General features: G+C 42.5%; 1 protein-coding gene across 1 annotated transcript in view; it reads left to right on the forward strand.

Moving 5' to 3' along the window:
- The first annotated feature begins 346 nt into the window (after window positions 1-346).
- Window positions 347-24,714, forward strand: part of kon (chondroitin sulfate proteoglycan 4-like protein) — a 330,650-nt gene continuing 306,282 nt past the window's right edge. Inside the window, exon 1 of the mRNA XM_068227423.1 lies at window positions 347-716. Coding sequence (XP_068083524.1) covers window positions 347-716 — 370 coding nt within the window. The remainder of the gene's footprint in view (window positions 717-24,714) is intronic.

Consider the following 24,714-nt stretch of genomic DNA (forward strand, 5'->3'; position numbering starts at 1 on the left):
TAGTACGACAGGATGTAAGCACTCCATGGGCATCGCTGCGCGCCGTTGAGAGACATGTCACGGCAGCTAGAGATATGCCTGTGTGCATCAGTACTATTTCCAGGCGGCAAGCTGGATAGATTCTATCGTCACGGTGTCCCATACGATATCCGCCATTGCGATACGTTTGACGTTTGACTTTTGCCACGAACAGACAGCAAGGCAGCTTGCGGATTGGCAACGAGTGATATTCAGCGACGAATACACACGACCGCCGAAATAGATACTGGAGACGTTCTGGCCAGTGCAGTAAACCACGCTGTATTGTAGAGCGACACACCGCCCCAGTGAAACGTGTAATTATACGATGACTGAAGGAATTCAAACGGAACTCAAATATCGTGGCGATCCTGCAGAAAATTATGCGACCGTATGTCCTTCATTTCGTGGTGCAGCTCGACAACCCCATTCATCACACGGTACGGGTATCTTTCTGGCCTGCCTTCGTGATGACAGCATGATCCCTTGGCCATTAAAGTCTCCAGACCTCTCGTCCATCGAGAAAGTTTTGACTGGACAGCAAATTCAGCTAGTGGCAAATGGGGCAGATTTAGTAAGTCAGTTGTGCCAACTGTGGCAGAATCTTCTACAGGAGAACATCCGACGTCTATATGCCTCCATGCCTGACCGTATCACCGCATGCCAAGGGTGGTCCAACACCGTACCACTTGCATCCGGCAAGTGTCCCTTACTCTTGTTCTGGTACAACATTTCGATTCTTTCTTTATACTACCATGTTCAGTGCCTGTGCCTCTGTAATGGCTCGTTGGTGCGCATATACATGTGCAAATGAGTGCATTTCCCAAATGCATATGGACAGACAAATGAAAATGAAAAACTATAACCTATTTTCCAGTCAGTGACCTGGTCAGGGATGGAATGAATGAAGCTCCGATCTTGCGGCGAGGTAGGAACTGTGCCGGCTGCAGAGGCCTGTTGCACTCCACTGGGGCAATGATTAATGACTGACAGATGAAATTAAATGATAATGGAGAGTGTTGCTAGAATGAAAGATGACAGGGAAAACCGGAGTACCCGGAGAAAAACCTGTACCGTCTCCGCTTTATCCAGCAGAAATCTCACATGGAGTGTCCGAGATTTGAACCACGGAACCCAACGCTGAGAGGCTGACGTGCTGCCGCCTGAGCCACGGGGCTTCATATGGACAGAAAAAATAAAATCAATAATAATGTGGAACTCAGAATGGGGTAAAAATAAGTTGCGCGAAGAATGCCCGCATGTTGGACTGCTTAGCCAACGCAGATGACATCGCCCTGGTAACAGACACCCTCACACAGCCAGGAAGTGGAAAAACTAAAAAAATGTTGCGGGCAAAACAGGATTAAATATTTCCTTTGAAAAACAGAATCCATAAACTCAAACAAAGCAGATGGCACTACAGGATTGTGTCTCAGTTAGGGACATCTATCGCGTTCATAAATTTAAATGCCTAGGAGAAATATTTGCTCTCAATGGAAATGAAAGGGAGGCATTCGAAAAGAGAAAAGACACATACAAGTCCAAGTCCATCTCCATTAAATCCAAATTAAAACATCAGTGCACAGTGGTTAGAACGGAGTGCCTTTGTGGAGCGGAAACACTGACAAAGATGGGAGATTCAGACCGTGTAAAAGGGAAAGAAGATTCCTTCGAAAAATCTTGGGTCCGAAGAAGTCGTAAAATTATCACCATAAAATCCGGTTGAAATCGAACCATAGACAAAATTAAGTCGACGGTGAGGAAAAGCAGACTGACTTTTTATGAACACACCAAAACAGAACCTCTCAAACGCCCAAAATCTCACGCGTGCAAACAGAGGCGCAGAGTTTCTGTGTACCGTCCATCGGTCCGACTCGGCTAATCTCGGTTAAGCTCGGCCCAACCCTGCTCGAGAGGTGGAGCGTGCGACAGAGGCAAAGCTAAAGAGTGGGACAGCGCTATTACTCAAAATCCTCTGGTCAACCTACAGAAATGCTCTTTTGCATCTTGCGCCGAGCAATGCACCGATGTATGCTCTTTGAGAGGCACTGCGTTAAAAGGATGAATGAAGGAGGCCTTGGTGGCTCACACAGATGCACGAGGACCTAGAAGAAGTGAATGTCAAGGTGGAAGAGATACAGAACAGAAGAACGTTTAAGAAAAAGGCTGCGAGAGTGAGGAATGCACCCGAAAAACCACTGGCCAAGCCACGGGATATTTCGGAGGAAGAGCGAGAAAGGAGAACTATACCGGGTGATTCACCTTTGTAAGTTGTCCACCTCAAATACATTCTGTTTTTAACTTATTAAATTGGATGAAGGGACTCACAAAGAACTGTCCTATTCCTCTCGATCACAAACGTTATTACCGAGAAACAGGTAAAGACTTTGTTTTTCTAAGGGACTATACTAATTTCACCCCATAGAATAACTAAGAATAGAGCGAGAAATTCAGTGATGTGCATACTTTACAAAACATACGAGTATTTTCGGACATATAAAAGGGTTCGAAATCTGTGGGCATTAGACAGAAAAAGATGCGCCACTCGCTGTGATGTCCAGTGTATTGGCCTCCTGCATGACTAACGCTTTGTTGATATACGCACATACAGTACGTATTCCATACATAGCATATTGTGACGATATTGTGCAGCCAAAATGTTCGATGGTCAGTCATACAGGTAAGAATAAAATTAGAAGAGACGTTCACAAGGAACTGCACTCAGGTTCATAAAAACCAGAACACCTTGAAAGACTAGAGGTATAATATTCGCAGGACATGTGCAGTAGTATGTTCTGAAGAAATGTTTAGCGTTTGAACAATGTCGGCCCTTAGGTTCAAGGTTCACGTCGATACATCGGCGCACCACCAACGACTGGTAGAATGCGCCTGTCACTATAAACCTAAGGTAATGGATCAGTGTGACTTGAGCAGACGTGCAGGAAGCCTCGCACACATATGCGAGAACCGTACCATCAAATGAGTGAGTTTGAAAGTGGGCGCATTATTGGCATGAGAGAACGTGATGCATCCATCCGCGAAATTGCTGCTCATGTGGGACGAAGTGTTTCGGCAGTGCCACGGGTGTGTTCAGAATGGTTCACGGAAAGCCGTAGAACACGGCGAGAAGAGTCTGGTCGCACAATCCAGACGACCCCCGAAAAGATCAACTCCTCATAACAACAAGAAATAACAGTTAATGAGCTCTTCAGCTCCCACAACAACAGTGACTTGAAGTCAAGAATCAGGTACAAGCAAGGGCGCCCATACCCAGAAGCAAGGTGGGGCCGCCCCCCACCCCCTAGCTCACAGAGAAAGGCAAAAATCTAGTCTAGTCAGGTGTTTTCCTTTCAATAAAATGATTTAAAAGTCAGTATTACGTAGAAGCTGTAGTACCGTTCCCCACCAACAGGCAGGGGATACCGTGGGTTATTCTACCATAGAATACAAGTCGCCATTTATCTTCCATAATATTAAAAATACTACGTACCCCCAGTGCTTGCCCCCCCCCCCTACAAACTGTCATATGGGCGCTGATGGGTAAAAGAATTGGTTAGAATTATCAACCAGATAATAGATCAGGGATGAGCATTGTAGCTCTGAAAGTACACTATTTTTATAAGAGAACATTTGCTCCAATCACTTACATTCTAGGAGACTGAGCTCCAAAATTTACTACAGTCCAGCCTCTCAGAGGCACAAGCTTCTTACAGAATTGCTGCTAGAGGCTTTACGTCGCACCGACACAGATAGGTCTTATGGCGACGATGGGATAGGAAAGGCCTAGGAGTTGGAAGGAAGCGGCCGTGGCCTTAATTAAGGTACAGCCCCAGCATTTGCCTGGTGTGAAAATGGGAAACCACGGAAAACCATTTTCAGGGCTGCCGATAGTGGGATTCGAACCTACTATCTCCCGGATGCAAGCTCACAGCCGCGCGCCTCTACACGCACGGCCAACTCGCCCGGTCTTACAGAATTACTCCAGATAAACTTCACATACTGTGTTCATAGTCACTTCTGCTCAACGGTCATTTACACATTTGTCTATCGGTAATTACACTTTACACGGGGGGAATGCCTGCCCATACTAAATGGCCTTAATGCAAAAGTAAAAGGTTTAAGACAATCGGCCATGAACAAAAGGCTAGGAGGCGAAACTCTTGCACTCCTTTTGAAAAAACACTTAAAATCCTAAATGGGCTTATGGTCTGAAGTTACAGAGGCTATACCACAGAGGAGTGACTAGATGCGGAATATTAAGTACTAAAGCAGTGTGAAGAATTGAGAGGTTTAGAAAATCTTAGTCACCCCATACCAAGTTGAATGGGAATTAACAGAGGGTGAACACTCTTCATTCCATAAATTACATGTTTCCCAGCAGGGATTTGAACAAAGTCCTCACACTTGCGGAGAATTTACATTTAAATGGTTATTTTAGAACCTTACATTAAATAAAGAAGTTTGAAACCTTCGCCTCAAGTTGTCTCCCTGGAGCTATCACATGTTAAGAGATGTGTACCATTACCTCGAGTTGTAGGGCCTTCCGAATGTGGGCCTACAGTCCCTGCCTCTTTATTACGCCATACACACACTGCACCGGAGCGATGAAGATGACAATACGGCCCCAAAGCGCCCAGCTTTTGTAGCATCTGAGAGGGGAAAATTCCCGAACTCTCTTGAAGCCGTAGGAATGTCGACAACTTTAGCAAATGAAAAAAACAATCTACAAAACTTAAGCTTTACAAACACTGAAAATTTAAAATTCTCTTAAAAAGTAATAGTCCGTAATCCCGCCAGAGGAGGCACATAGGCCGATAATAGAGACATCTAATGGTTAAAAGTACAAAAATCTTGAATGATATTAGGTCGGGATTCACCACACAGATGGTCTTCTCGAAGGTGCGCAGTTCAACGGGACGGAGCAGGTGTACCCCCGGTACAGTTCTATTGGGTGAAATTGGTATATTCCCATTTAAAAAACAAAGTTGCTACCGGTTTCTCGGTAATTACGTATGTAATCTGGAGGAATAGGACAGTATTTTATGAGCTCCTTAATACAATTTAAGAATCTGAAAACGGGAGTTTTATAAATTTAACGAATCAGAAGATCTTTCAGATGGACTGCTTAGCTGAATCACCCTGCATATTAACATGCACGAAGAAGAACTACCATTTGTCAGGAAGTTTATATATCTGGGTTCACACGTACAGAGTGATGCAGGACTGCAGGATGAAATACAGCATAATGGATGGATAAAGTGGAAGAAATAGAGTGGAGTACTGCGAGATAAGAAGGTCAGCTGCAAGATGAAAGGAAAGCTCTACGAATTTGTGCTGAGATCTGCGATGCTTTATAGTGCAGCAACTTGGCCGATCATAAAATCCCAAGAGAGAAATTTGGAAGTGGCAGAAATGAGTATGCTAAGATGGATGAGTGGAGTTACAATTAAAAGGATAGAATAAGGAGAGATTACATCAGAGGATCAATGGAATTGGGACCCATAGGAAAGAAGGTTCAAGAAAGTAGGCTAAGATGGTATGGACATGTGCTAAGAAAAGGGGAGGACTACGTGGGGAAAAGAGTTGGAAATCGGAAATCTGAAGAGTCAATGATGAGAGGAAGACCAAAAGTGAGATTGAAAGACAAGGTAGAAGGGGATCTAAGAGAAAACAGGTTGACGGAGGAATCATTGGATGGACATTTGTGGAGGAGAAGAATCCAACAAAGCAAAGTTGACCCTACGTGACGTGTGGCAAGGCTGAGATAAGGAAGAAGAATACCGAGAAAGGAGAAGCCAAAGACTTAAAAAGATGTTTGGTGAGAGTGCGAAGAGAAGAACATTAGTCTGCATGACAGAAGAGTAGGTAGATTTGGCCCACAGACGTCATTATCGAAGAATGAATGAATTAATTAATGTGATAATTGCATATAGTTTTAAGAATACTAACTTAGAGATAAAGGCCATTTCTATTTACATCGAACCGAACAGAAATGTTGAAAGATGATGGCTATTAATGAGAATTACATCAGCTGACGTGTGGAATACAGTCACCACCCCGCTAACTCCAGTCATTGATCTTGGGGCCTACTGTAACTAATTTCCTGTGTTCTATGAGTCTATACTTTAGTAAGTGGAAAGTAACAATTTGTCTCTCGTTACGGGGAGGAGATTGTAATGGTAGTAATTCCATTAAATAGGGCAATCCATCAAATTACCTGCACATTCGTGAATAAAATGAGCGTGAGCCGAGCTCTTAATGAATTCATGTTCATATTTCTACTGAAAGGGCTGCAATCTACGGATGACAGCTTAGCATGTAATCATTTTGCATTGATTTATTCTGAGAAGCTCTTCTGCACTCATTCTGAAGTACTTATTTAAGTACTGCTGTGAGAGTCTATACTTCCCAACCGCTAACATCAGGGGACCAGCACGTTAGTAATTGCACTTTTACATCAGTTTATATTACAATAATGTTTCAAAAGGTATTATTTATTTATTTATTTATTTATTTATTATTTATTTATTTATTTATTTATTTATTTATTTATTTATTTATTTATTTATTTATTTATTTATTTATTTATTTATTTATTTATTTATTTATTTATTTATTTATTTATTTATTTATTTATTTATTTATTTATTTATTTATTTATTTATTTATTTATTTATTTATTTATTTATTTATTTATTTATTTATTTATTTCGCTGGGACCATCAAGGACCACGTTAAGTCTTGTTGCATTTGACACTGAACTTGGCCTTCTTTAGAGCCCAAATTTCCCTAATTCTTTGTGAGTGGGCCTGCAAGACTAAAATGGCAATGGGTAGGACACGTAGCTCGACAAGACTACAACAGGTGGACCTCTAGGATTGTTCACTGGAGACCATGGGGACACAAGAGAGGCATTGGAAGACCCCTGAAGAGATGGCTCGACGACATAAAGCTGTTGGCTGGAACACGCTGGTTCCAAGTGGCTCAAGACCGAAGACGATGGAAGCACATGGAAGAGGCCTATATCCAGCAGTGGATTGAAATAGGCTAGAAAAGAAGAAGAAGAAGAAGAAGAAGGGCCTGCTTACGCTCCTCTGTCCAAGGGGCACCGTGTCTTCTCTTCGGTTGCTCCTCTCGGTTTAGCCCGTTCGTCAATATTTATTTATTTATTTATTTATTTATTTATTTATTTATTTATTTATTTATTTATTTATTTATTTATTTATTTATTTATTTATTCGCTAATTATCCAACTAGGGACCACGATAATTGGCATTTATTCAAGTTTCGTTTGATCCAGCAGCTTGCTGTGTCGAGCGCCGCATTTATCCGACCACTTTACACCATTTGTCCATTCTTCTTCTCGGAAAGTCCCAAAACTTGTTTTGAAAATGTCGCGTTAGAATGTGTATTCTGGTAGTCGGCCTATTTCTTTGAGGACTTTCTTGACGGTAAAGTACCAAGAAATTGTTTTTGCCTTTGAGTCAAAATTGTTAAAAAAGCGTTTTGTCCATCGTGGGTCATCCATCCGTCATAGATGATCGTCTAAGTGAATTCAGCGTTCACACATTATGTTCGTGATCTTCTGAATCTTCTTGTCTGGATTTTCTTATGCCGATCCCGTTTTTGTAGTTTGGGCCAAGTATGTTATGGAGAAATATTTCTCTCTTCGTTGTTCTAACTTGACGAGCGCACATTTCTGTGAGAGGATAGGGCATTCTGACGCATGGGGAGATACCGGCTTGACGAGAGTGTTGTAATGAGGAGTTTTTGTTTTTCATAGGAAAGAACCCTTTGTTATAGATACTGCACTGAGTGACCATAAGTCATGGGAAGACACTGAATGTGGTGTTAATAACGAGTTGCTCCTCCGCGAGCCCTCAAAACGGCAGCAATACGGCAAGGCATCACCTCTACAAGGTGTTGGAATCGTTCTGGAGGGATCTGGACTCACGCCCTTGCACTGCTACCCACAGTTGGTCTTGTGCTGTTGGTGTGGGGTTCATGGAGCGTGTGCCAGCATCGACAACATCCCATAAATGCCCCATTGGACTAAGATCGGGAGATCTGGAGGGCCAATGCATGATCGTAACTTCACTGTAGTACTCCTCCAACCACATGCGTGCCAGCATAGAGTGGTGATATGGCGCATTGGGCTGTTGAAACATGGCATCCCCATCAGGGTACTCTAGGGCCAGAAAGGGATACCATCTGGTCTGAAGGAATGTCCACGTAAAGTGCACCTGTCAGCGCTCCCTGCAGTCGGACAATGGGGCCTAGCAAGGTAGTTAGAGTAAGAGGTAGGGATCACGCGCAGGTCTCCCCACCACGCTTGGCCGTCGATGACGTCAGCGTGAACCCTCAGCGCCTTGTCTTCTGTATGAGGTAGGCTAATACACAGCTGTAAGCTATCCTGTTTTAGCCACAAGTTAGAGATAAGAGAACTTCATTGACATTTTAACATCACCTAACAAAAGGCAATCCACTTCACTATTACGAGAGTAATAATAGGAGATCAAATACAGTGTGAATCCAGCAGCGTTTCTGAAGTATTTCGATCTGTATACAAGGTTGTAACAATGCTAAGACTATGATCCCAGTGGAATGGCCATTCCATATGTTCATGTTCTTAACACCCATGATAACAGTAACAAGGAGCTCTAATTGTTACAGACTCGAACATTAAAGCTTGATGACTGCAAGAAATATGTCCGTTGTTACAAGCAATATTGGGAAACTATATACACTGTCAACAACACAAACAGCAAATGTTAGGAAACTGTCCACAGAAAGGTACAGTAAATGTTCTCCTCCAAGTGCCAGGAACTGACAAATTCCACGTTAACAATATATAGGCCATATAAATTAATGAGCCTGTATACTAACATTCTTAGCACTGGTTTCATATACAACATAATAAATTGCCTTTCATAAAAAAAATAACAGGCTTGTTATTCACAAAGAATAATGCTGATATTTAAAAAAAAAGAATATCAAACACACGTATCCAAAGCATCAGTGGAATTTCTTTGCTTTTCTTTCTTTATCGGTATTGTATTAACTGAAACCCGGTCTCCATTCGAATAAAAGATCGGCTTCTCACGAAGCAACTTGCAAGCTCATAAATTTCGGGGAATTTCTTCTTCAGGATATCCGTAAGGTTTGTGATGATGTTAGAACCCTCTTTCAGTTCTTTCCCGAGCTCGATAGATGCAGTTGCTTAAGTGCGGCCAGTATCCAGTATTCGGGAGGTAGTGGGTTCGAACTCCAGCCCTGAAAATGGTTTTCCGTGGTTTCCCATTTGCACACCAAGAAAATTCTGGGGCTGTAGCTTAATTAAGGCCACGGACGCTTCCTTCCCACTCCTAGCCCTTTTCTGTCCCATCGTCGCCGTAAGACCTGTGCCTGTGCAACGTAAAGCAACCTGCAAAAAAAATGGAACTCTTATTGAAATCTAATTTCCACCCCTTGTAGTTTGACCTGTTTTCTCTCCGTAATCGCTTTCTATGTCGAGGTTCTTCTTCTTTACCATAAAAGCTACAATACAGCCAGTGAAGTTTTCAAGCAGCTCATCACGATCCTTGGTTTCACGACTGTCCTCGAGCTGTTTTACTAGCTCTTCAAGGGCTTAAACGAACCCTTGCTCATTCTCCGGTGAAGAATTGGATGTTGTGGGCTCAACGCTGGCCTTAGACTGGCACACGATATCCGAGTTTTGATCGAGTTCATCAGTAGCATGTAACATATTTGGGCGTAGTGTTTCATAATATTCCGGAGAACAGATGTAATTTCTTATCGCCTCGGAAGCATTGAGGGTAAGAAGCAATGATCTCACCTTTCGCGTCACAGCTGTCGAAAGAGGATGGTCATAAAGCCTTCCGAACCCTCGAAGAGGAGAAAGATAGCTTTCGATAATGACTTGATTACTTCTGTCACCATTTATTTAGGTCAGTGGCTTTAGGTAATACACGAAAGTGTATGTTTCGTTCCTTCGCGTGCCTGCTATGATTTGTGCAGCCTGCAATGGCATGACAAAGCATACTGAAAAGTGTACACTATTACTGCTTTTTACGTTTTATCACATAAAATAAACACACACGGTGTCTTATACACCACAGAAGCTAGCTTCTGCGTGTACAGCGATTCTTATTCGAACTACCTCTACCTCATTCAGAGCAGATTCAACGCGAGGGTCCTGCGTGACGTCACAGCTCTGCTTTGCTGCTGCGCACCTCTCTCGTGATCCCTACCTCGTTTTCTACGTACCTTGGGGGCCTAGTTGCGGTCATTATAAAGCCGCCTCCCGCCTGGACACAGCCTTGTTGACACACAGGATCCGTAGCTTCATGGGGCACATGCCATACTCCCACACGTCCATCAGCTCGCTACAACTGCAACCCGGATTCATCGGACCATACCACACACCGCCATGTTCCATGGTCCATTGCCGATGTTCGCGGGCCCATGCACGTCGTTGAGTTCTGTGTTGAAGTGTCAGCAAAGGGATACGAGTTGGTCGTCGGCTGGTGAAGCCTATGCGGTGCAGTTCTCTCCTTATATTCCTGACAGAAATGGGTTCCTGACTCCCAGCATTCAATTGGGCAGCGGTCTGGCTCACAGAATCCCGTCGGGCGACCAATATGCTTGACGGAGGCGACGTGATGTCCGTTCGTTAAACACCTGTGGTCTTCCCCTGCTACGGTTTACGCGGATGGTAACATTCTCCCTGCGATATTGAAGATCCACCCTCGACGTTGTTGACCTCGGCAACCCGAATTCGCGTGTAATCACCGCAATGCTATGACGCATGCGCCGTGCGCCGATGATCATCTCAGGTTTAAAGTCTCTTAACTCGCGACGTGTTACCATCTTCACGACACTGTTGTCTGTGACAGACTGCTCAGCTACGCCGAAGCTAGCCGCAACGTTCAGGGGCCATACACGGCACAGTTTCTAATGGGACACTCCCGTGACTTTTGTCCACTCAGTGCATGTTCATGGTAGCTTGGAAAGCTACTTTCAACTTTTTTCTTTGCTCCGGCTGCTAAGGCGACTGTATTTAGTTCGTATGATTGCAGCCATTCACCAAGGTACTTAAACTTATGTACACCGTTTATTGTTCCATACTTGGTGTTCAGATTGCTCGTGTTGTGTTTGATGTTTAGCGTTATTTCCGTCTTTTCATGGATATCCGCAAGCCTGTTTCTTCGGCTACTCCTTTCAGCACGTTAATTTCTTCTCTCGCTGATTATTATTATTATTATTATTATTATTATTATTATTATTATTATTATTATTATTATTATTATTATTATTATTATTATTATTATCTAATTCGCCGGGCTCATCAAGGACCACGTTAAGTCTTGTTGCATTTGACACTGAACTTGGCCTTCTTTAGAGCCCAAATTTCCCTCATTCTTTGTGAGTGGGCCTGCTTACGCTCCTCTGTCCAAGGAGCACCGTGTCTTCTCTTCGGTTGCTCGTCTCGGTTTAGCCCGTTCGTCAATATTTTCTTGCGGAAGAGATCTCTGTTAAGAGCGTCTTCAGCTGAGATATGTAGCATTTGCAGGTCTTCTTTGGTATTTCTAAACCAGGGAATTGTGGTTTTGGGGTTTGAATCAAAAAAGTGAAAGATTTCTTTAGTTAAATTTCTTCCGTCCATTCTTTTCAGATGACCGTAAAATCGTGCCCTTTTCTTTCTGATTGTGTCGGTAATTTTCTCTATTTTGCTGTCGACTTCCTTGTCGGATCTCTTTTGATGAATTCCATTTCTGTACTTTGATCCCAAGATTCCTCTCACAATTTTGCGTTCTCTTTTCTCCAGTTCTTCAAGGAGTCCTTTGTTGGCATTTAGAGACAGAGTTTCGGCTGCAGAACTGTTTCATAGTGACGTATCTTGGTGTTTGGGGAAAGGCATTTTTTGTTGTAGATTGTGCGGGATGTTTGGTAGGCTATTTCCAGTTTGCGTACTCGCTCCTGAAGTGCTTCTTTGTCCAGTCCATTTTTCATGATGATCTCACCCAGGTATTTGAATTTGTCTACTCGGGTGATGTCCCCGTATTTTGTATGGAGTTTTGGTGGAGCCTCTTTGATGTTAGTCATTACTTCTGTTTTCTCAAACGATATCTGCAAACCAGTTTGTTCGGCAATTTCCTTTAAAATTTCAACTTGAGCTCTAGTGGTTTCTATGTCGTTTGAGAGAACAGCAATATCATCAGCAAATGCTAAGCAGTCTGTTGCGATCCCCTTTGATTTGGTTCCTATTCTCAGTGGACTGTAGTTGGTTTCCTTTAATCTCACCCGCCAGGTTCTGATGATCTTTTCAAGAACACAGTTGAAGAGTATCGGGGATAGCCCATCACCTTGTCGGATTCCTGTTTTGATGTCAAAGGAATGCGAGAGACATCCGTGGAACTTCACCTTGGATTTTGTATCGGTCAGGGTGGCTCTAATTAATGCCAGCAGTTTCAAATCAACTCCAAATTCATTTAAGATGTTTAGCAGGACTTCCCGGTCAATGGAGTCGTACGCTTTCTTAAAGTCCACAAAGACAGACACATACTGCTTGGACCTTAGTGTACAATATCTGATGATCGTTTTGAGATTTTGGATCTGTTCAGCTGTTGAGCGACCTTTTCTGAACCCTCCTTGGTATTCACCTATTTGATGTTCGACTTGTGCTTCCAAACGCTCCAGGATGGCAAGTGATAGAATTTTGTAAGTCACAGGTAGCAAAGATATTCCTCTGTAGTTGTTGATGTTTTTCAAGCTGCCTTTTTCGTGTAATGGATGGATCAAAGCTATTTTCCAATCTTCGGGTAGGGTCTCCTTGTTCCAAATTTCTTCTATTTGCTTTCGCAAGATATCAAGTGATTCTTCTGGGGCATATTTCCATAGTTCTGCTACTACTGAGTCTTCCCCCGGCGCTTTGTTATTTTTGAGACGGGCAATGTGGCGCTTGATTTCATCTCTGTCGGGTGGTCTGGAATCTGGGTACCTGAGTAAGGGTTCCTTGGTCTCAATGGCGCTTTGCGGTTTAGAGCAATTAAGTAAATTCTTGAAGTAATCTGCCAGAATGCTGCAATTTTCTTCATTTGCCGTCGCCAGAGTACCGTCCTTTCGCTCAAAGCATAGAGATGATGGTTTATAGCCAGTGAGTTTGCGTTCGAAGGCTCTGTAGTACTCTCTGCTTTCATTCTTCCTAAAGTTTTGTTCTATATTTTCAATGAGAGATTTTTCGTATTTACGTTTCTCAGTTCTGAACACCCTAGCTGCTTGGGCACGTTGGGTTTTGTAGGTTTCCCAATCATTTTCTGATTTCGTAGAGTAGTACTGTTTCCACGCATTGAGTCTTTCTTGGAGGACTGATTCGCAGGTACCATTCCACCAGGCATGCTTTTTGCTTCTCTTGATTTCTGCAACGTCTTTGGCGGCCTCAACAAGGAGACTTTTGGCGTTGTTAAAGTCACAGTCATTTGGTCTAGCCTTCTCCTGGAACTCCTCGACCCTTTGCCGAAGTTTATCATTGTCAAAGCCTGTGATCTGTTTGGTTGTCTTCCTTGTGTTTGCGGGAATTGGTTTGAATTTGATAAGAGACATATAATGATCTGAGGCCACATTGATGTATTTCTTTACCTTGACATTCATAATCTCAGGGCTGTTTCTCCTAGAGATTGCAACATGATCAGTTTGGAACTCTCCGAGAGCTTGGACGGGAGACCGCCAAGTCATTTGCTTTCTGGGTAGATGGCGAAAGTGGGTCGACATGACCTGCAGGTTGTGATTTTCGCAAATGGACACCAGTCGTTTGCCGTTGGGATTAGTTCTCTTGTGAGCAGGGTAATTTCCTATAACTTTCTTGTATTTCTGTTCACGACCTAGTTGGGTATTGAAGTCACCCAAAAGAAGCTTGACATGGTGTTTGGGGATTTTGTTTAATTTTTCATCCAGTAGGTCCCAGAAATTATCAACTTGGTCTGGATCAGAATTGTTCTTATCGTTTGTCGGAGCATGTGCGTTAACTAAGGCGTAGGTTTTGTTCGCGCACTTAATTGTGAGTATAGACAATCTGTTATTCACTGGTTCGAAATTTGCAGCCGATTTAAGGATCTTGGTTCTAACAGCAAACGCGGTTCCAAGCATCACGGCTCCAATGAGGATTCCCCTTTGCGCTTAGCTCTTGAAAAATGGGTAGCCTTCGGATTCAAAAATCTCTTCATCTGGGTACCTTGTTTCCTGTAGGGCCATTATGGATATCTGATTTTAGTGAAGAGCTTTGGTGAGGGTTTTCAGCTTGCAGTTTGTGTAAGTGAATTTATGTTGAAAGTTGGTAGAAAGGTTTTAGATTTTGGTCTGAGTTTTTGACTCTTCGGGGTACACCGAGACGCTCCGACTCGTCTCTTGCATGATGTCGAGTCTCCCCCAGAATCCGAACGAGACTCGGGTATGTTTCTTGAAATGTTGTGCCATCATGCTTTTTGACTTGACTTTGCTTTGGACGGGTACTAATTCTTTTACAACTAGGGTTGTTAGCCCTATAGGTTGCCTCAAGATGTTTTCTGGCTTCTGGTCATTTACCAGTCTTCGCCGTAATCCTGGCAAGGGACCAGTTTTTTTTTTTTCACGGTGGTATTTTATTTCCCTACTACCCTCTGACTCTGCTGGCGGCAGAGCCAGCGAGCTTCCCCAATTCCAATGGGACGTGCCCGATGGAGGTAACCGGTAAATCCCCACACGGGTGTTATTATTATTATTATTATTATTATTATTATTATTATTATTATTATTATTATTATTATTATTATTATTATTATTATTATTATTATTATTATTATTATTATTATTATTTAGAAAGTCAAGGAGCCTATTCCACGGGAATACTAAGCGAAGCTACATCAATAATGATGTATATTAAACATTTGTATTTGTTAAGTGGATGTTTAAGGATAGTTGCTTTAGGCTGAAGGCAATCCAAACTGCACATTATGATTTCCGTTTTATGGTGGTGTTGAAAGTTATTGGTAAGGCGTAGCTATTTTGAAAAGAAATTTCGATTAGTAGATGAACAGATCCCAGGGAGTTCCGTCGTGTTTCCCAAAGAGAGGTTGACAGCAATTGCAGCAGGAAATATAGTTTCATCCACTACCGAAGGTCGATGTCCATGGAGAGCCTTAAGGGTAGGACAGCCATTGTTGAGTCTAATCATATCTTGAAGGGGTCCATAAAAGGGCATCCGCAAGCTACACTATATACGTCAAGATCTCAATATATTATATACTGTACTTTATACGGAGGTTCCAAGTTGTAAAATAAACTGCACCAATCTGTAGGCTGAATACGTGATAGACAATAGATAGATATTAAAGTAAATTCAGCCATAGGAAGAAAGATACGAGCAGCAACAACTTGGAAGGGCAGAACTCCGTGAAAATAAGGCATATTTCGATGTGACGAATACTGAAATGAAATGGTGTATGGTTTCTAGTGCCGGGAGTTCGGTTCGCCAAGTGCAGATCTCTCGATTTGACACCCGTAGGCGACCTGCTCATCGTGATGAAGGTGAAATTATGATGAAGACGACATATACACCCAGCCCCCATGCCAGCCAATGACGGTTAAAATTCCCGATCCGGCCGGGAATCGAACCCGGCACCCCTGTGACCAAAGTTCAGCACGCTAACCATTTAGCCATGGAGCAGGACGTAACGAATACTGTTGTCCACTAGCACATAAATGCATCACCTCTATCTGATCGCACAACAGTATATCGAGGATAAACAACTTTTAGTCCGCCTCTGTGGTGTAGTGGTTAGTGTGATTAGCTGCCACCCCCAGAGGCCCGGGTTTGATTCCCGGCTCTGCCACGAAATTTGAAAAGCGGTACGAGGCCTGGAACGGGGTCCACTCAGCCTCGGGAGGTCAACTGAGTAGAGGGGTTTCGATTCCCACCTCAGCCATCCTGGAAATGGTTTTCCGTGGTTTCCCACTTCCCCTCAAGGCAAAGGCCGGGATGGTACCTAACTTAAGGCCAAGGCCGCATCCTTCCCTCTTCCTTTTCTATCCCTTCCAAACTTCCCATCCTCCGACAAGGCCCCTGTTCAGCATAGCAGGTGAGGCCGCCTGGGCGACGTACTGGTCATCCTCCCCAGTAGTATCCCCAGACCCAGAGTCTGAAGCTCCAGGACACTGCCCTTGAGGCGGTAGAGGTGGGACCCTCGCTGAGTCAGAGGAAAAAACCGACCCTGGAGGAACAGATTACGAACGAACGAACAACTTTTATATCTGCGTGAATTACACTAATAAATTTCGTGTTGCGTTCCGTATTTATTTATACATACATATATACATACATACATATATACATACATACATACATACATACATACATACATTATCATTATAGACTCATGCCTTTCAGCGTTCAGTCTGCAAGCCTCTTTGAATTTACTAAACGTCGCCACAATCCTCGATTTGCAACTAGTGTTGTGGCCTCATTTATTTCTATACCTCTTATCTTTAAATCGTTAGAAACAGAGTCTAACCATCGTCGTCTTTGTCTACCTCTACTTCTCTTACCCTCCATAGCAGAGTCCATTATCCTCCTAGGTAACCTCTCCTCCTCCATTCGCCTCACATGACCCCACCCCCGAAGCCGGTTTATGCGTACAGCTTCATCCATCGAGTTCATTCCTAAATTAGCCTTTATCGCCTTATTCCGAGTACCCTCCTGCCCTTGTTCCCACCTGGTTGTACCAGGTTGCTACTCTCATGTCTGTTACTTCTAACTTATGAATAAGATATCCTGAGTCCACCCAGCTTTCGCTCCCGTAAAGCAAAGTTGGACTGAAAACAGGCCGATGTAAAGATAGTTTCGTCTGGGAGCTCACTTTCTTTTTACAGAATACTGTTGATCGCAGCAGCGAGCTCACTGCATTAGCTTTACGACACCTTGATTCAATGTCACTTACTATATTACCATCCTGGGAGAACACACAACCTAAATACTTGAAATTATCGACATGTTCTAGCTTTGTATCACCCATCTGAAATTCAATTCTCTTGAATTTCTTACCTACTGACATCAATTTAGTCTTCGAGAGGCAAATATTCATACCATACTCATTGCACCTATTTTCTAGTTCCAAGATATTACACTGTAGGCTTTCGGCACAATCTGCAATTAAGACCAAATCGTCAGCATAGGCCAGACTGCTTACTACATTTCCACCTAACTGAATCCCTCCCTGCAATTTTATACCTTTCAGCAGATGATCCATGTAAACTACGAACAGCAAAGGTGAAAGATTACAGCCTTGTCTAACCCCTGTAAGTACCCTGAACCAAGAACTCATTCTACCATCAATTCTCACTGAAGCCCAATTGTCAACATAAATGCCTTTGATTGCTTTTAATAATCTGCCTTTAATTCCATAGTCCCCTAGTATGGCAAACATCTTTTCCCTCGGTACCCTGTCATATGCTTTCTCTAGATCTACGAAACATAAAATCAACTGCCTATTCTTCTCGTAGCATTTTTCAATTACCTGGCGCATGCTGAAAATTTGATCCTGACAGCCTCTCTGTGGTCTGAAACCACACTGGTTTTCATCCAACTTCCTCTCAACGACTGATCTCACCCTCCCTTCCAAGATGCCAGTGAATACTTTGCCTGGTATACTAATCAATGAGATACCTCGATATCTGTTGCAATCCTTCCTGTTCCCTTGCTTATAGATAGGTGCAATTACTGCTTTTGCCCAATCTGAAGGTACCTCACTAACACTCCATGCTAATTTTACTACTCTATGAAGCCATTTCATCCCTGCCTTCCCACTATACTTCACCATTTCAGGTCTAATTTCATCTATTCCTGCTGCCTTATGACAATGGAGTTTATTTACTATCCTTTCCACTTCCTCAAGCATAATTTCACCAACATCATTTTCCTCCTCCCCAAGAGCTTGGGTGTTCACAACACCACCCGGGTGATTTCCTTTTACATTGAGAAGATGTTCAAAATATTCCCTCCACCTCTCCAGTGATTTCCTGGGATCTATTATGAGTTCACCTGAATTACTCAAAACACTGTTCATTTCCTTTTTTCCTCCCTTCCTAAGATTCTTCATTACTGTCCAGAAAGGTTTCCCTGCTGCTTGACCTAGCCTTTCCAGGTTGTTACCAAAATCTTCCCATGACTTCTTTTTGGATTCAACAACTATTTGTTTCGCTCTGTTTCTTTCATCTACGTACAAATACCTGTCTGCCTCGGCCCTTGTTTGGAGCCATTTCTGATAAGGCTTCTTTTTACGTTTACAGGCTGCTCTCACTTCATCATTCCACCAAGATGTTCGCCTTTTCCCATCTTTACACACAGTTGTTCCTAGGCATTCCCTTGCTGTTTCTACTACAGCATCCCTGTATGCCACCCATTCACTTTCTATATCCTGAACCTGCTTACTGTCTACTGTTCGATACCTCTCACTAATCATATCCATCTACTTCCGTCTAATTTCCTCGTCCTAGAGATTTTCTACCCTTATTCGTTTGCAGACAGATTTCACTTTCTCTACCCTAGGCCTAGAGATGCTTAGTTCACTACAGATCAGATAGTGGTCTGTATCATCGAAAAATCCCCGGAAAACTCGTACATTCCTAACAGACTTCCTGAATTCGAAGTCTGTTAAGATATAGTCTATTATGGATCTGGTACCCCTAGCCTCCCATGTGTAGCGGTGAATAGCCTTATGCTTGAAGAATGTATTCGTAACAGCTAAACCCATACTAGCACAGAAGTCCAGCAAACGCTTCCCATTCCCATTAGCTTCCATATCTTCCCCACTTTTACCAATCACCCTTTCGTATCCTTCAGTTCTATTCCCAATTCTCGCATTGAAATCGCCCATTAGCACTATTATATCCTTGCTGTTGACCCTGACCACGATGTCACTCAACGCTTCATAAAACTTGTCAACTTCATCCTCATCTGCACCCTCACATGGTATATACACGGACACAATTCTAGTCCTAATTCCTCCAACTGACAAATCTACCCACATCATTCGCTCATTTATGCGCCTGACAGAAACTATGTTCCGTGCGATGGTATTCCTGATAAAGAGCCCTACCCCAGACTCTGCCCTTCCCTTTCTAACACCCGTCAAGTACACTTTATAATCTCCTATTTCTTCCTCGTTATCTTCTCTTACCCGACTATCACTTTCTCCTAGCACATCCAGATGCATCCTCTTTGCTGACTTAGCCAGTTCTACTTTCTTTCTTCCATAAGCCCCATTAATATTGATAGCTCCCCATCGAATTCCATTTCGTTCGCCAAGTTGTTTCCAAGGAGTCCCTCGCCTGTCAAATGGGAGTGGGACTCCGTTACTCCCATAGGTCCGAAGCTTGCTTAAAATGTTCTGAGCTCGGTAGATTCATGAAGCAGGATGTTGCCCTACTTGCACATAGTCCAAGTGAGGATCTCTCCTCTAACGGGTTATGGACTACCGGTGAATTGTATAGTCCTAGCCGCCTGAGCACAAGGGGGGCCATGACTCCTATTTCATGCCCACTCCCATTCCATAGCAACTGGTATCCCGACTCTCAGGACCACTTACTAGGCCACTCAGCCGTTGACCATGGTTCACGAACTAGGACGTGACTACAGTAACCCACAAACATGAATAATTAATATAAAATGTCTTTAATAAGTAATTTTACTGATCAAATCCACGTAATTCACACTTTATACCAACGTTTTTATCGATCATGTTTCGGTCCTATTTGGACATTTATCAGCTATCAGCGTTGAATAAATATTGATTATTAACATTGCCTTAGTTATTAATAGCCTATGGGGCATTTTCTTCTGACGCCGCTTGTGTATTCCATACAGAATGGAGATTTATGAAATTCAACTTCGTATTTGTGTACTATCGCATGTTCATGTATTGAATAACGTATTCATGATGGTAAATAATCACATCATCTTAACAATATGTAGTAGCCACAGGCCAGTATGCAGTAACCAAAGGCAACAATAAAAACGTATTCACATAATAATATTCCCCGTATGTGTATAAAACTGCACTATTAAAATTATAAAAGTATTCAACAAAACATATGCTGGGTGTTGTGTTCATTTCGCTACAACATAAAATTGAGTATCAGGTCTATTCTTATCTAAATATGTCAGAAATGTGCATGATTTATGCAAGAAGAATACAACAGTATCGTAAGTATGCAAATATATGAGCCATAAAACTTCACAAATGGAAACAGAAAGCCTTCGGTTTCCGTGTCATATGTGAAAGCAAACTAATTATTCATTTGCATTTACATTCAGCGCCTATTCATAACCTTTGTTATTCCTCTGGGTGTTAGAGAGCTGGTCGATCAATGCGGTGAGCTGGAGTGCACAGTAGTCGCCTCGCTCTCGTTTGACCAACTTGCCATTTAGTCTAACGATCCGAACGTGGTAGTTAAAAACGAGCAGAAAGCAAAGTTGTGTCCACACAGGCCCTGGAAGGTAAAAGCCTCCACTATCCACAACCTCGACTGGAACAGGAAGGTTAGCTCTATATCCTAGCGCCTTTGTCATCAGATATTACACCTATACTGGATTTTTCTTTTTCCTTTTTTTTTGCTAGTTGCTTTACGTCGCACCGACACAGATAGGTCTTATGGCGACGATGGGAAAGGAAAGGGCTAGGAGTGGGAAGGAAGCGGCCGTGGCCTTAATTAAGGTACAGCCCCAGAATTTGCCTGGTGTTAAAATGGGAAACCACGGAAAACAATTTTCAGGGCTGCCGACAGTGGGGTTCGAACCTACCATCTCCCGAATACTGGATACTGGCCGCACTTAAGCGACTGCAGCGATCGAGCTCGGTGATACTGGATTACGCTGAAAGAACTTATGGAACATATGTGAACATGAATATGCTTTGGGTCTGGGAGTCTGTCTGGAAATAGTGTAAGCAATTTGTGGTGGACAAATCTGCGCGTGCAAGAAAACGACACAATCTTACGTCGTATTGATGGAAGAACTACGCCATTTTGGTGGACGGAAAGACTTGTTTTTGGAATACGTTGATGTTCGACGTAGTAGACCTCTAAAGAGAGTCTATAAACAAAGCAATGGCGAATAATTTTAATGGGAAATCATTAACTTAAATTCTGAGCACTGCAGAAGGAAGAGAAAATTATTTATTGGACATAAAATCATGCGACCTCTACCAATAGCAGGTCCTATTCTATTTTCTCATAATGGCATAGTTATCTTCTTCGCAGCACCGTGACTTCCTGATTCCGTACACCAAAGTGGCGTCGTTCTACCGTCCATTGTCTATCACTGTTTACGATTTATTTTTGTGCCCTTGTTGGTAACGCCAAAAACTTAGAAGAAGTGCTGGAGCTAGGTAATTAGTGATGGGCAGAATCGATTGCTGTGCAACCGAGAATATTTAAGAATCGAAACTTGCATTCGAAACCATGTTCTCGAATCCTACATAACTCGTGTAATGGTACGAGTATATACTTAAGATGTCTTCGAATGTTTCTCTCAGACTGAAGAAAGACAAGTTCTTGAATAGAATCTTACTGATTGAGGTTATACGCTAATATCAGTTCAGTTCTTTGTGGTGCTGGAGCCTGTGGCTTGGAATTTGTTTGGAACGAAGAGCAGGTTTTATGAAATGGTTGCTGGTTTACCACAGATGAACTGCTGTGACTGCTACATGGTTGTGAGTTTAATTCCAATGGTACTACTACTAGATGGCTGTGATAGCGTAATAATACACATTATCAGTTTATTTGCTAGTGGCTTTACGTCGCACCGACACAGACAGGTCCCTGCCGGGCTGAGTGGCTCAGACGGTTGAGGCACTGGCTTTCTGACCCCAACTTGGCAGGTTCGATCCTGGCTCAGTCCGGTGGTATTTGAAGGTGCTCAAATACGTCAGCCTCGTGTCAGTAGATTTACTGGCACGTAAAAGAACTCCTGCGGGACTAAATTCCGGCACCTCGGCGTCTCCGAAGACCGTAAAAGTAGTTAATGGGACGTAAAGCAAATAACATCATCATCAGGCAGGTCTTATGGCGACGATGGGATAAGAAAGGCCTAGGAGTTGGAAGGAAGCAGCCTTGGCCTTAATAAGGGTGGTGTGAAAATGGGAAGCCACGGAAAAAGATCTTCAGGGCTGCCGACAGTGGGATATGAACCCACTATCTCCCGGATGCAAGCTCACAGCCGTGTGCCCCAAACCGCACGGCCAACTCGCCGAGTCATTATCAAAATAATCAGATTCTGCACGCCTACTACATGGTTAAAACCAAGTTTGGCGAGGTCTTTTCAAGTACAATTGTAAGAGTTTAGTATTTCCTAAATATTTACGATACGTTTTACATACCTAACACGTCACATATTTTTGCTCTTCATGATTATTTGATCTTCAGATCTTCTCGAAACTGACCTCATTATGTATTATATGTATTAAATAGAAGCACTAAATAAATTTCAATAAGAAACTGATCTCAGTACGATAGAAATCGTTGTTCGTATCTGTTCGGACTTCAGAAAAAGACGGACTTAATGCTTTAACCACCAAATGTAGCAGACAGGAAGTAGATGAAAACAAGAGGAAAACTTTTGAAGCAATTTTCCTAATTACAAGTATATTACGTATAGAAAATCGAAAAATTCACAGTACATGCTTGAATATAATTCAGCTGTTGAGTTATTAAATAGTATGATGTACAGTAATTAGATATGTTTTGTCTAATATTGTTTCAGTGTTGACATCTTAATACATGATGCGCATTACTCTCTTTACCCACTGAATCCCCATCATTAATACAGAGCTAGTTCTGAATTACTGTTCTCAGATGTTGAATTAAAAGGGACAACGTCGTTTAGGGATAATCATTAGTGGATACCTCCAGCGGAAGTATTCGAATACTTCTACCACGGTTCGAGATATCTCGATAACTTGAAAGAATCGAATTCTTCGACATTTTGGTCTGAAATACTCTCATCACTATAGGTAATGAATGGTATCCGAGCAGTGCACTGTAGTAAGTAATATGATACGCTATAATATAAAAATTTTCAGAAGAACCACACATGGATTTAAAAGTAGGAGATACTAAAAGTCCAGTGTTAGAGCTAGTTAATGGTCTCATAAATAATAATATTTCTTCATCTATGTATATTACGCCAGTAGCATCATCTGTACGGTGCTATAATACAGGGCCTCTCAAACGTCCAAAATCTCACGCGTGCAAAACGAGGTGAAGAGGTTCTGTGCACCGTGCATCCGTCCGACTCAGCTCGTTTTGTCTGGGCTAATCTCGGCTCGGATGGCGGTGCGCTGCAGAGCGAGTGAGGAAGGGGGAAACAGGTGGAGCGAGCGAGACAGGCGTGGGGAAACAGAGAGAGATAGAACTATTGCTCAAAGTCGAGAAGTCTGGTTAACCTAGCGAAGTCGCCTTATACACCTTGTGCAGCGCAATGCACCGGTGCATGCACCCTGAGAGGCCGTGCTATAATAGAATGCAAGTTCTCAGTAGCACGTTGTTTGCCCCGTTATAATGTTTCTATCGATTTATTGGAACTCTTTGTCTCCCTTGTGGTGGAGTGAAAGTAGTAGCTCCTACATATCGTAAGAAGCTACTTGGAGGGAAACAAATAAAGAAACTATACTCGCTGTCTCTTCTTCTAAGCTCTAAAACATTTGTCCATTTTTCTGTTTCTTCGTGTAGCGGAGAAATTTGCAAAGCCTACACTTTTTTCCCCGAAGTGGGAGTTATATCCTCGTCGCACCTATAAAAACCACTACCGGAATGTGATAAATAGAACAATGACCAGAAAGGTTCTGTCATCTAAGGTTCAGTACTGCACGAACTCTAGCAACGAATTTTCGTTCTATGTGATACATGTGCTGCAGGTCAGTATTCCCGATAACGGTATTTCAAGGCGCAACGACAACATCCTAAATTTTATCAGATTGTGCTGGAAGTCTGCAATGTAATATCTTGGAGCATGAAAACAGATACAGTGAGTATAGCATGAATATTAGCATCTCCAAGTCAAAAAAGGAATGTAAATCAGGCAGAAAATAAAAAATAGTGCCAAATTTCTCTTTTAAAAAATCAATTGGTCATCAGTATGTCTTTCAATATCTTATTATTATTAATTATTATAATAAAAAAAGAATATCCACAGCCTGTTTCAAGTCATTCAACAGGGTCAGGAATGCAATGAATGAAGCCCCATCCAGCGGCGAGGATATGAATTGTGCCGGTTGCCGAAGCCTGTCGCATTCCTCTGGGGCAATGATTAATGAATGATTAATGAAATTGAATTATATTGGAGAGTGTTGTTGAAGATGACGGGGAAAACCGGAGTACCCGGAGAAAAACCTGTCCTCCCTCCGCTTTGTCCAGCACAAATCTCACATGGAGTAACCGGGATTTGAACCACAGAACCCAGCGATGAGAGGCCGGCGCGCTGTCGCGTGAGGCAGTGAGGTTCCTTATTATTATTATTATTATTATTATTATTATTATTATTATTATTATTATTATTATTATTATTATTTGGTTCATCAGTCCATAGACTGCTTTGATGCAACTCTCCGTGCCACCCTATCCTCTGCCAACCTCTTCACTTCTACATAACTACTACATCCCACATCTACT

This window comes from Anabrus simplex, chromosome 4 (genome assembly GCF_040414725.1).
Source record: "Anabrus simplex isolate iqAnaSimp1 chromosome 4, ASM4041472v1, whole genome shotgun sequence".
Taxonomy (NCBI): domain Eukaryota; kingdom Metazoa; phylum Arthropoda; class Insecta; order Orthoptera; family Tettigoniidae; genus Anabrus; species Anabrus simplex.